The sequence below is a fragment of the Callorhinus ursinus genome, unplaced genomic scaffold (genome assembly GCF_003265705.2).
Source record: "Callorhinus ursinus isolate GAN/ISIS: 27379988/994484 unplaced genomic scaffold, GSC_fseal_2.0 scaffold5, whole genome shotgun sequence".
NCBI lineage: Eukaryota > Metazoa > Chordata > Mammalia > Carnivora > Otariidae > Callorhinus > Callorhinus ursinus.
The window spans coordinates 74,243,355-74,256,734 of NW_027397067.1; the positions used below are offsets into that span (position 1 = coordinate 74,243,355).

General features: G+C 51.1%; 1 protein-coding gene across 1 annotated transcript in view; it reads left to right on the forward strand.

The window, feature by feature from the left end:
* Positions 1 to 12,344, forward strand: part of TG (thyroglobulin) — a 256,066-nt gene extending 243,722 nt beyond the window's left edge. Inside the window, exons 47-49 of the mRNA XM_025870539.1 lie at positions 9,245 to 9,379; positions 11,076 to 11,269; positions 12,128 to 12,344. Of these exons, the coding sequence (XP_025726324.1) occupies positions 9,245 to 9,379; positions 11,076 to 11,269; positions 12,128 to 12,228 (430 nt within the window). The 3' untranslated portion in view covers positions 12,229 to 12,344. The remainder of the gene's footprint in view (positions 1 to 9,244; positions 9,380 to 11,075; positions 11,270 to 12,127) is intronic.
* The last annotated feature ends 1,036 nt before the right edge of the window (positions 12,345 to 13,380 follow it).

A 13,380-nucleotide genomic window follows, 5' to 3' on the forward strand; every position in this document is an offset into this window, starting at 1 on the left:
GCATCTGAGGTGTGTGTGTGTGTGTGTGTGTGTGTGTGTGTGTGTGTGTGTGTGTGTGTGGTTGTGTGCCTAGAATACTTGGCAGCTTTCGTTTCCAAGGCTACTAACATGAGGATAAAACTTACCAGCTTTCTCTTGCTCTGCTCTGCTCACTGGGGAGATTTGGGGCCAGTTTCGTCCATGGTTACTATCTGTAGCCCTCTGTTTCGGGAAGAGGGATTTTCACTGATGATTATAATCCAGGCCTTCTCAACTTGGTGCTACTGACATTTTAGGCCGGCTAATTGTTTGTTGTGACAGGCTGTCCTGTGCATCGTGGATGGTGTTTAGCAGCATCCCCGGCCTCCCTCATTCAATACCAAAAGCACCTCCATCGTTGGAACAACCGAAAATGTCTCCAGACGTGGCCAGTGTCCCCCGCGGGGCAAAATCGCCCTCTGTGGAGAACCACAGGTGGACTCCACTGAAGCGGGGATTATTACTGACAGCACCTGAAGGAAGAGGCAGCCCCTTTCCCAGACTCGTCTTTGATCAGTGCAGGACCCCCCTCCGTCCACAGACATTGCTCCTGGCCCCATGGGAGCCCATTCAGGCAGACAGTGAACGCACCACGGGAACAGAGCGTGGCTGGTGCTCTGTTACCAAGCTGGCCCGGAAAGCTGACAAGCCTCTCTCCCGTGTTCATACGGGCAGGGCCTTGGCCTGCTGTCCTCTCCCAAGTTGAAGGCCAAGGGGAATCTCTAGGATGGCTCCCCTGCTCTGTCTCTAGGCACCACCTCCTGAATGCAGCTAGGACTCCTCGATCCCTGCCAGTCTCCTGCTTTGCCATCCTGTGGATTCTCAGTTGAGGTCCTTCTCTTGAACCAGCCCCTCCCGAAGGACACCCTGGTCCCAGTGTCTTCTCAGAAGGAGCACTCACTCCGTTCTCTGCAGCGCATGGCCAAAGGACTCTCAGACCCTGTGGCCAGCCCGGGTCTGGGGGACCGCCCCCCAACCCTCTCCTGCGAGTCAGGTCCCAGCAAGTGTGGGAGGGGACACTGATTTATTCTCTGATGTCGCCTGTCCTTAGATGGCTCTACCTAGGTGCACCACTTATGCATGCCTCTGGGCAGGTGACAACCTCTCGAAGCTTCCACTTCCTCATTTGTGTGATGGAGCTAATAATAACACAACTGTAGGAGTGTGTCAGGATTAAATAAGGCAGTGCGTGCAGACCGCCCTGCTCACTGCCCCGCATAACGCCGGCGTTCATGAGGTGACTTCCAACACTATTTCTTGGGTTATTCTGGAAGAATCCACATGGCAGATGAATAGGTCCCAAGAAAACAAGCACAAAGGAGGTGGTTTCTGGGTACCAGCCACTGAAAGAGGAGCTGTGGCCACTTCAGAGGGCATATGGGGGCCATTCATCGTAAGCTCGCTGGTGCCAGTTCATAGTTTCCATGGAAATTCACTGTGGGGCTGTGTGTGGTCTGTCGTGCTTGAATTATGTGCTACAGTCAGGGCCTTTTCAAAGTCCTTGGTCCCAGAGTCCTGAGATATCATTTCCACATTTCAGTAGTGCAGAAGACAGTTCAGAGGGATGGGTCTTGACTTCCCTTTGAATGGGGGTGGGGTAGGGCTCTTGGGATGACACATCCGTATAGGATGCCGAATAATTCTTTGATTTGGGGAGAAACAGCTCAGCATAATGGAAGAACTCACCATTTGAAGTTAAATCAACTGGGGTTTTAATTCCATCTCTTCTATTCATTAACTGCCTGCATCTGAACAAGATTTTTCTGTTTACCCACCTATAAAATGGGTATAGTTACATCTATTTCAATCAAGTCAATGTATGTTAAAAACCTGGCATATTCTAGACGTTCAGTATTAAGGTTACTTTTGCTTCTGGAAAAATAAGGCTCTGAGAAGAAAAAAAATGCAAAATGACTTAAGAGGCAATAATGTTCTTCCTTTATAAGTTGTCCCAACCCTGGATAACAAAGCCATAAATTCTAGACTCAAGACATTTTGTACATCACTACATTTGCATTCTAGACATGTGTGTATTCCAGGGACCTTTAACATTCCAGATTCAAAATATTATCTTTTTAGTTGCTGTCTCGTGGAGTTTGTTGGAAGTAGCAAACCAAAGAAAATATTAAGTGGTTGGATTCTTGAGTTGGGTCCATTGGCCTGGCTACATCCTGTGTGATTAACAAGATTATTTACCAGTAAAGATGGAGGTGAATCACTTTCCAAAACTGACCACTCCAACCTGGTGATATATAAGGACATGTGCCATGTGTCCCTTCCAACGTGGATTCAACAAATATTTACCTGCTGCCTTCTATGCCCCAGATCCTAGCAATGGACAGAGAGAGGCTGTCTTCTTAGGATTAACATTATGTCAGGGGGTGGAAATGGCAAACATCTAGGGATAGGATACAAAGAACAGACTAAACACACACAGTAAGCAGAGGGAGTTCAGAAAACTGCCCTACTAAGGAGAAAGAGAAAAGGCTTGACATGTTTGAGGTTAAAGAAGGAGGCCAGGGAGCTGGGGTCTAGAGAAGAGGGGGAGGGTGGTTGGAGATGTGGGGGAAAACACATAGGAGTTTGTAAGCTGTGGCAAGCAAAGAGAGTATTTTTTCTGAGTATGATGGAAAGGCACTGGAATTTTTAAAAAGACATGTGATAGAGAAGGCACATGGGTCTTTTCTTTCCCACTCAAAACACAGCTCACTGAAAATCAGGTGGGGTTTTTAATAGAATGAAGAATAGAAATCCTGTTATCCAGTATGATGATCAGTTGGCTCCTCAGAAAAGCTGATTAAGACAGGAACTCATGAGAAATGAATAAGGTAGATAAATTAGCCATGAACATGTTAACTTTTCTGTGTGCACAGAAACATGCATTCATCTGCTAGTCTGTCAGTGCAGGGTCAGAGGCTTGAGTCAGAAAGTGCTCCCTTTGAAATTCTTGCAAAATCATGAACATAACGCATGGCCTATGATTTCCAGCTTTGGTTTCTTGAAAGTGGGGTATCCACGTGATATTTAATTAATTTAATTAAGTTCTATAATTACAGTGACAAATATAGCTCGCATCAACAGGTTTGAGGCAAACACAGTTGGCTCTTGGTAAACACATAACTTCCTGGTGGGAATGGATGCACCGGGCCAGGAAAATTCAGCCTTTTCTGAACAGTGGTCATTATGCTTTATGCAGGGAATAAAATGTCCAGGTTATGGGGTGCCTGGCTGGCTCAAACAGTAAAGCATGGGACTCTTGATCTCGGGGTCGCGAGTTTGAGCCCCGCATAGGGCGTAGAGTTTACTTTAAAAAATTTTTAAAACAAATAAAATGTCCAGGTTAATGCACCAGGTCCGCCAAAAGCTTTGGCTATACCACAAACAAACCAGTCTCACCCAGCTTTGCTGGGCTTTCAGGAAAACCGAAAGGTTCTCACACCTTCCACAAAACCAGAGCCTGAAGGACCTTTCGGTTTTCCTGGATGAGGAAAACCCCAATTTCACTTTTGGGCACGATGCACTTCTCAGTCCCATAGAGGAGAGCACCCAGCGCTTTGGGGCCTCGGCTACCTGTTAGAGCAGCATCCCCGCTCACAAGGCCCTTCCCCTCCTCGCCCCCTCACTAAACCCCGACTTGTCTTTCAAGGCACAAGTCAAGCCAGAGAGGATTTGCTCTCTCTGACTTTCCACGAGCTCCTCTCAATGCCCTTGCCTGAGACAAGCACCATCGCTTCTCCCTCTCTTCTTGTGAGGCGTTACAAATAATCTCAGCATCTGCTATCTAGCTATCCTCCGTCTCACCACATCTTTTAAAAATGTCAGGTTCCTGCATTTCCTGTGAGGCCGTGAGCCACGCCAGATGGCTGACTTACGCCTCCTTTCTCCCCAGCCCCTGCTCAGAGCACCACACGCAGCAGGCAGGGGGCTAATGGGCCCGAGTAAGCGCTTGTTCTGACATCCAGTGTTGTGTCCCCATACACTCACACACACACACACACACACACACAGAGAGAGAGAGAGAGAGAGAGAGAGAGAGAGAGATGGGAAAACCAAGGCTCAGAGAGGCAGCGGTGGAAGCAGGGTTGGAGTCCAGCTCAGGCAGCTCAGGCAGGGAGCTCTCCTCGTCTCCACGCCCACAAGTGACAATGAGGAGATCCACACCTGGCCTGAGCCTGGGACGAGTAACTGTCAGATGAGGGAAAGGTTGACTGCAGTATGCTTACCAAAGACAACAAGTGACAACTAAAAGCTAAGTGACACCAGCTTGCCCAATTGCCCACGCGACCACTGCAGGGTGGGGGTGTGTGATCACACCCAGCACAGGACAAAGAAGCCAGATCCATAAGTGTGAACTGTCAGCCCCCAACCTGCCAGCACCGTGGCCAACCAGCTAGCAAGTTTCTCCTTGTACCTTGTCCGTCCCTGGAGAGTTCTTCCTCGTCTCCCTCTGCTGACACGGATCCGGATACACTTTTCTCCTTCCAGAGAGTCCCGGGACTCTCAGCCAGGGCCCAGGGTCCTCTGATCCCAAATGCCCGCTTCCCCGGCTCCCACGGGCTGCCCTTCCTCCAGATGTCTGCCTTAAACTGCTCGAAATAACTCCAGCATCCTGATAAAGATCAGCCCCGCTAAGGAAAAAACAAAGCAGAAGTCTTCATACACAACAGGTTCTCAAATTAAACAGATTGGATGGGCTGGAAGGCCAGGTCTTTTCCCAAAAGCAGTGCTCCATGACTTGCTGGGGTCTCAAACAGACCTGCTGGGATCTCTGTGACAGCTGGAGGGAGGTGACCTGCACCCTTTCACAAGAGCCATCTTCCCCCAACCCCCAAGCTCTGCGATGTCACCTTGGTAGTTTGAAATTCTCTGTGGTGGGAGTACTTACATCATGGAAATTGGCACAAGGCAACTGTTTTATTTATTTATTTTTTTTGAGGGGGGTTAAGGACAGAGGGAGAGGGAGGGAGACAATCTCGAGCAGACTCCCCACCCAGTGGCAAGACCAACACGGGGCTCGATCCCACGACCCTGAGATCATGACCTGAGCCAAAATCACAGAGTCAGACGCCTAACCTGCTGAGCCCCCCAGGTGCCCCAGAATGATGTTATTAACCAGAACACCGTCGGCACAGATCTTCTTGAGAACGTGAGAAAAGCTAGGAGGGCTCTCCCGAGAGTGTTGCTATACAGTGCCACACTGTTTCCCATACAACGCATGGCCCTCCAGAACCCTACAGTGGAACTCTCAGATTAATTTTCAGGTGTCTTTCACAGGTAAAGAGGAAAAAGGAATGCGTGTATGAGCCAGACACTGAGCAAGAGCTTTGAAATATTTTACTGCTACCCCTCACTCGCGGTTTGGAAGCATGATTGTGTCACCATGTTACAGAGGAGAACACGGAGGCCCAGAAAGATTACGCATCTTGTCCAAGCCTTCATAGATGTTAGGTGATTGAGCTAGGGTTTGGACTCTGTTCACCACACCATTTCTTTCTTTGAAAGAAATGGCAGGCAAGGCCGCCGTGGTAGACAGAAGAGTGGTCCCGCCCCATGTCGGTGTCCTAACCCCCAACACCTGTGACTGTGGTACCTTACGTGGCACAGGGACTTGGCACATGCAGTTAAGGCTCTCGAGATGGGGGATTACTCGGGATCATCCTGGTGGGCCCAGTGAAAGGACATGAGTCCTTCAAAGCGCCAGTGGGAGGGAGAGGAGTATGTCAGAGCTGGCGTGCTTGTTTGAGGGCAGAGGAAGGGAGCCGTCAGTGGTGGCTTCCAGGTGCTGGGAGTGGCCCTCCGCTCACAGCCAGGGAGAAAACAGGAACCTGGGTCCTCCACCTCAAGGAACCAAATTCTGTCACAACCAGTGCAGAGGAGGCGGCTTCTCCCTCAGAGCCTCCAGAAGGAACAACGCCTGCTGATGCCTCGATTTTAGCCCCGGGAGACCTGTGCTGGGCCTTCGAACTCCGGAAACTGTGAGACAGGACGTGTGCGTTGATTTGAGCCATTTTGTGGTCATTTCTTAGGGCAGCGGTGGAAAACTCATCCGGCCACTTTCCCTGAAGGGCCTCTGAGAAGCAGCCACTTCCGTCCTCCACACTGCAGGGCAAGGAGCAAGGCCTGGTGGCACCGTGGAGGGCACAGGGCATCCCCTTTTGAGGCCAGGCTGCCCGGGTTGCTCTGTAGCTCACACAAAGCGGGCAGCCCCCGAGGGTGTGTGGTGAGGCCAGGGGCTCTGCCAGCCTTGGGATCACAGACCCTGCGTGAGTCTGGTGTCGCTTCCCAGTGTGGGACCTTGGCAAGAAAATGACCTCTCAGAGCCTACCTGCCTCCAGTAGAAACACTCTACAAATTACTCCAAGAACGTCTACTCTCAGGGGCCTGGGGATAACTGGGGTGAAGGGGCCTTGTCAGCTACGCAGAGCGGGTACCTAAGGGCTGATTTCTATTGCCCTTACGACTTCCATCTTCCTGTTTTTGTTTTGTTTTGTTTTGTTTTGTTTTTTGCTCAGTGTTCCTTTTCCCTCTGAGTCTTACAACATCATTGAGAAGCCGGGTCATTAGTACTTTTTTTTACCTATCCTCAGCCCCTGCCCACAGGTAGACGGAGAGCAGGATTTGGGGTCTGGGGGACTCAGCCCCGGATCCTGGCTCTCCCTTGTCGGGGGCATGTGGCAGCCTCTTTTTGGGCCTCATCACCCAGGAAATACACGGGCGATGCCATTTCTGTCCTTGGCGGGTCCCAAGTGTTGGTGGTCCGAGGCTACTCGGGCACCTGGCACAGCGCGGCTGCTCAGGAAATGGCAAGTAGAAACAGAGACTGAGTGGAGCTGGCTCCCAACAGGCCACGTTGCCCAGCGCAGGCTCTGGACTCTTGTCGGCGCTTGACCACAGGTACTTCTGGCACCGGACAAGGGACTCAGCAACTTGGGGGCCAGGAGGTATAAATGTTGATGCCACTGCTACTTCTCACTCCCCTTTGTGAGTTTAAACCTTCCCTAAAAGGGTGCAGGGTGCCTGACACTGGTTGCAAAGGGACGCCCTGGTGTGTGATTGAAATTCCCCTCCTGACCTCCTGCCATTAGTCCTGTTTATCTCCCACCGTCTCTCGTGCCTTCTACACCTTCCAACGTGGAGCCGTGATCATAATACTAGCCAGTGCTTGGAAAAGCACTTGTCACTGGCTTGCACGTGCCATGGCTGGTTTAGCCTGGTGTTTCAGGATGCAACCTAAGTCAAGTGACTCACCCAGGGTTACACCGGCAGTAAAGCGACCGAGCTGACTCAGCTGAGTGACTCAGTTCCAGGTCATTCCCTCTATGCCTTGTCAACAGTCATATACGCACCTGCCCATCATGCTTATGGTCCCAGGAGGAATTCCGGCCCCTGCGCCCCTCAGGAGTCCAGCAAGCCTGAGCCCTTTCCCAGCACATGCGTACAGTGGGTGTCTCTACCTGTCGTACCAGCACAGACAACAGCCCCTGGGGAGCCCCCGGCCCGAGCTGCTGCTGTTAGCCTGAAGACAGCTGATTACATGGCAAGTAGAAGCATGGATGAGAAAGAACACTACCCTTACCTTTCGAGTACCTGCCGCATTGACCATCTTATTCTGATCTTCACGACGACCCTAGGAAGCCAGTATTTAATTGTGTAACTGCTCCAGAGATGATGAAGCAGGGAATCAAGGAGGCCACAGAGATTGCCAGAGGTCACCAGCTTGGAAGTGGGGGTGGGGGGCCCCGGGCTGGGTGCCCTCTGTTAGATCCCGCTCCTAGCCACGCTCCTGATCCCACTCCACTGTTCAACTCACTGCATGTCTCTGGGTAAGTCAGGAAACCTCTCTGGACTTTGTTTTCCTCGTCTGTAGAATTAGAGTTGGCTCTTGCAATAAGTTGGGGCCAGCTACAAGGTTGGAGAGGGCTGTCTCCACACAAGACCGTGCTTGCTGCTGCTATCAAGTGCTAATTCAGGGGCTTCCCCAAACCACCCTCAGGCTTGATGATTCTCAAGGAAGACTCACAGACCTCACTGAAGGCTTCTGTCTCATGGTGAATGTGATACAGGGAAAGGATGTGGATTCGGACCAGACAGAGGAAGAGTGGCACAGCGTAGAGCCCAGGAGGGTTTCAAGCGCAGAGCCCCACGGTCCCCACCGTGTGGAGTCAGGGGAGGCTGCTCTGTTGGCACTGATGTGTTACAGCGGGCATGGGGCAGCTCCAGCCAGGGAGCCCCAGCCAATCACCCAAACTTGGCCGTCAGCGGCTTTATTAGAGCCCTGTTACGTAGGCGTGATGGATGACTGATTGCCCATGGTTAGTCTCAGTCGCCAGGTCCACTGATACTGTGTGACCCTAAGTCACGTGGTCTTTTGGCATGACCAGCCCCCACCCTAAGGCTGTTGAGTGCGAACACATTTTTGGAAAATCCAATGTGGTGAGCCTCTGCCCTAAACAAAGGTATGACCACGGGGCGCAAAGGCCAGACTTCTCTCTGGGAAAAATCAAATTCTTTACTACACAGCTGGGAAGTCCCTTCCAGCTTTTCCACTGGGACCGTCCCAGCATTCACCCCTGTGGCCCCAGGTACCCCTGGGCTGGTCTCCCTGGTGCCAGCGCCAGCCTGGTCCACTCCAACCACTCGTCTGGCCTCTACACCCTTATTCCTTCCTGCCCGCTTACTACTACCCCTAGTCCGGTGCCCGGCACATCATTGCGGGTCAGTGTATTATTATTATGGTATTAACTGACCCGCAGTGATGTGCCGGGCACCAGACTAAGGGTGGCTAAGTGGATGAATGTCATCCTTGAACGGGTGTGAGAGCTTAAGTCATATGAGCAAGGGCTAACACAGAGAAGGGCTCGAAATACAGGCTCTTTTGAACAGAAAAATGTTCTATGGACACAGCAAGTATCCTGGTTAGAATGCGGTCAAAAGAGCATTCTCTTGGAAAGTAACTTACAGGCATTGTTTCTGGAGAGGTAAGTGCTCAGCACTGGGTACACTTCAACCAATAGATGTGTCGTGGATCTGCTCCAAGGGGGTCCATTGGATGAAAGGCCAAACCAAATCTCAACTAAACAAACTAAGCACTAAACCAGAATCCTAAACATAAAGGAAGAAAAGTCCCCACTTGGGGGGAAATATTGGTTTTTGGCTCCTTTGACTTTTCCAGAAGTTTATTACTCCTTTAACTTTTGCTTGTTCTTATTTCCGCGTGTCTTCTCAGCCTGGATTTGCTGGCAGATGTTCAGTATGCCCTTGGGCTTCCCTTCTACCCTGCCTACGAGGGTCAGTTTACTCTGGAGGAGAAAAGCCTGTCACTGAAAATCATGCAGTTCTTTTCGAACTTCATCCGATCAGGGTGAGTGGACCACGTTGGCCCACTGCTGCCATCATGCCTGCCTCCCTCCCTATCCCCTAGATGTTGTGGTCACCTGCTACTGGTCTCCCTGTCTGTCCCCCTCTTGTAGCCAAAACTACCTCTGTGTAGATTCATCTCGGTGAAGGGAAGCTCCCACCACATGCTCCCTTACTGGGCCGCGTTCGATGGCTCTAGATCAGGGTTTCTGACCTCAGCACCGCTGACGTGGGGGCAGGTAAGTCTTTGTGGTGAGGGCGTCCTGTGCAGCCCCGGCTGTTTAGCAGCTTCTCTGGTCTCCACCCACTAGATGCCAGTAGCACCTCACCCCAGGTATGAGAACAAACTGTCTCAGATGGTACCAGATGCCCCCTGGGAGGCACCAAGCTGAGAACCATGGTCCTAGATGATCAAATTCAGTTAACATGTTCAAGCCCCTTCCTTAGCTGCCCCCGCATCCCTGCATGCCTCTATTCTAGCCCAGGTAGCGTAGTCTCTGTGCCCACTTCCAAGCATGGTTCCCCTTTTACCTCCTGGCCAGACATTCGCTGGTCGCCTAGCATGGTACTCAGGCCCCTGGAAAGGTAGAAGGTAAAAAAAAAAAAAAAAAGTCATGTGGAATTTAAGAAACAAGGCAGAGGATCATAGGGGAAGAGAGAAAAAAAATGAAACGAGATGAAACCAGTGAAGGAGACGAACCATAAGAGACTCTTAATCTTAGGAAACAAACTGGGGGTTGCTGGAGGGGAGGGGGTCGTGGGAGGGGGTAAGTGGGTGATGGACATTAGGGTATGTGTTGTAATGAGCACTGGGTGTTCTATAAGACTGATGAATCACAGACCTGTACCCCTGAAACAAATAATACATTACATGTTAATTAATTGACTTTAAGTTAAAAAAATTAAAAAAATAAAATAAAATGAGAAAAAAAAGTCATGTTTCATCCATAACCTACTGACAGTCAGAAACACAAAACCCAACCATAATGAACCCAACCATGATTAAACGCAGGGCAAAGTAGAACTTTATCTAGTTCGTTGTAGGAGTTGAGCAGAAAGACATTTCTTTTAATTCAGATTTAGAAAAGGTTTCTCTGGGGCAGTGACATGGAAGCTGGACCTTGAAGGATAACAGGATATTCAGACACAGGTGCTGACCAGTAGAAGGCGCCCAGGAGAGGAGCGTACCAGCAAAGACACCCGCGGGTGGAAGGGATGAGAAACACACCGTGTTTGGCCAATTTTCAGGAGGTCGAGGGGGCTGGGCGGCGGGCCTGGTGGCAGGTGCGGTGAGGTGGCTGAGTTGTGACAAGGCCTGACCTCCCCTTCACAGGGAAGATGGCTTACGGGGGGCAGACAAGTTGGCCTGGCTCGGGGCCCACCCTCCTGTCCAGGCCTTGGACAAACAGAGCCACTCCAGGGACTGGCTGCGGTGTCCAGATAGAAAGACACCAGGATAGAAGGGGCATGGCGACCTCGTGAGCATCCCAGACACGGGCCTCTCCACCTTCCATCATCTGTAATGCGGCAGATCAGAACACAGCCGCAGAAATTGGATCAGGCAGGTCCAAACCCTGCTTTGACACCTAAAGATGCGGGAGTTGGTCCTCGGACACCAAGTGCAAGTGGAAAGGGATCCCAAGTGATTAAAGGAAAGCCGTGTTTCCCTCACAGATGTTTCTTTCTTGTCATTTTCCCAGGAATCCCAACTACCCGCACGAGTTCTCCAGGAAAGCCCCTGAGTTTGCGGCCCCCTGGCCTGACTTCGTCTCGCGGGCCGGCGGGGAGAACTACAAGGAGCTCAGCGTCCTGCTCCCCAACAGGCAGGGCCTCAAAAGCGCTGACTGTTCCTTCTGGTCCAAGTACATCCAGTCTCTGAAGGCCGCGGCAGCAGGTGGGGAAGCAGGAGCAGGCAGGGCCTGGGCAGAGAGCGGGTGGGCGGTTCCTCCCCAGCATCTGCCAAGCCCCCTGTGCGGCAGACCTGGGTGAAGTGCATGGAGCCACTGGGTCATGGAGTGCCATCTACACGGCCCTTCTCCACGAGGAGCTCCTAATCTGGGGGGGCCTCCTGTTCTGATGGGGGACATCAGAGAGAGAGGCACAGGGCCAGGACACCAGGGGTCCGGGGATGGGATTTCTAACCAGGGGAGAAGCGGAAATTATCACTTCTTACCCCTGAAGAGCACTTGTGGCTGAGCAGGCATTAAGGAGAGAAACTGAATCATAATGAGGGCAGTGGGAATACAGAATAAATGCAGTGCCCATAAGAAGCTTCCAGGAGAGGGGGGAAGTGAGAAACATAACCCAGCGATTGGCCCTCAGCTGTCCCCGACCCTGCGATGGAAGTCTGTGCCCAGGCAGTGGGAGCCCAGTGGAGGGAGGGTTTGAGAAGGCTTCCCGGGGAGGTGGATGGTGGGGCTGAAGGTTTTCAGAATGACCTGATTTCTTCATGCAGCAAGAGATAGGGGTGCAGCATTCAGCAGGAATGTGATGTTGCCCACCATGTTTTAGACCCTCAAAGCTGCATTTAGCCTCCAAGGCCATGGGGCTCTCTGTTGAACCCAAGTCCTGTTGTACCCTTAGCATGACCCGAGAGCCTGGTGATGAATCTGGTGCCTACCCGCTGGAAACGCCCCTCTGTTGAGCATTTGTAGGGAAGGCGCATCAGAGGCTGGGGTCTCTTAGGGCCAAGGCAGAAGACACAAGGGAGGAGTCCTGATTGAATAGACCAGCCTTGCCCCTTCTATTTCAGATGAAGCCAAGCATGGGCTGTCAGCAGAGAGCGAAGAGGACGACGGGCCGGTTGACTCTGGGCTGATGGGAGAGCCAAGCTCCAAGAGCTACAGCAAGTGACCATCTCTTAAGACCCTCCTGCCCAACCTGCCAGCCCCACCTCAGGCTGCCACCAAGGGCATCTTATTCTCTAAAATAGCCACTACCTTTCAATAAAGTGTCTCCATTGCAGTGAAGCATTGGTGATTCAGATTTGTTAATTCAAGGCTGTCCTTGGGAGACACAAAATGATGTCTTAATGATCTTCCTGAGGCTTGAAGCCCAGGCTGCTCTTTCCTTCCAACCAAAATTCGTCGAGCATTCTGTGTGGAGCATTCTGTTCCATCAGCACCAGGCCCACTGCTGATGGCCGGGGAGGCAAAGACCCTGCCTTTTAGACAGAGAAAAAGGCAGGTGAACAGGTGTGAACATTAACACAAGAAATGGGGATGCATCAAGGGCGGGCCCCAGAGTGACACAGCCCCACATGTGCGTTCGAAAGGATTCTCTTGTGAAGGTTCCAGAATGGAGGTGGGAGACCAACTAGGCTGGTCAATATTCTAAGCAAGAGACAGTGAGGTTCTGAATCCAGGTAGCGAGGGTAGAGGTGGGGGAAGGCAGAGATCTGAGAACTCTTTAGGAAGCAAAATTGGTAGGATTTGATTGAATGTGAGAGGGGTTTGGGGCAAGGAGATAGAATTATTACCTCAATTAGGGTTGCTTTGGGTTCCCAGAGCAGCAACAGATTTGATCGTTTAGCCCCCTAAGGGACATACTTATGAAGGTGAATCTATTTAAAACTCTCTCTCCATCTCACACACGCACAGAGAGAGAGAGAGAGAGAGAGAGAGAAGAGAATTAACCAAAGTCAAAGCAGATGGAATCAGTTAACAGTCTCTGTCATTTATAAGGATGTCAGAAGATGTGTGGACACACATCACCTCATTTGAGCATACGGCAAACTCAGTAATGGTTCACATGTTGGGGTCATCAGCCCTATTTTGCTGATGTGGAAGGTGAGTCTCAGAAAGGCTTGTGGTGTGCCTAAATTCACACAGGGACAGGGAGGAAGTGGAGAATCGGAGTTCAACTCAGGTCTTCTAATTTCTCTACTTTCTTGCACTTCCTGGACTTCGGATGAGTCTATAGCCACGTTGTACGGCATGCAGAACCTACTGAAAGCATTGAAGACTTCAGATAACCTCTCACCTGCTTAGACAATCTATCAGCATA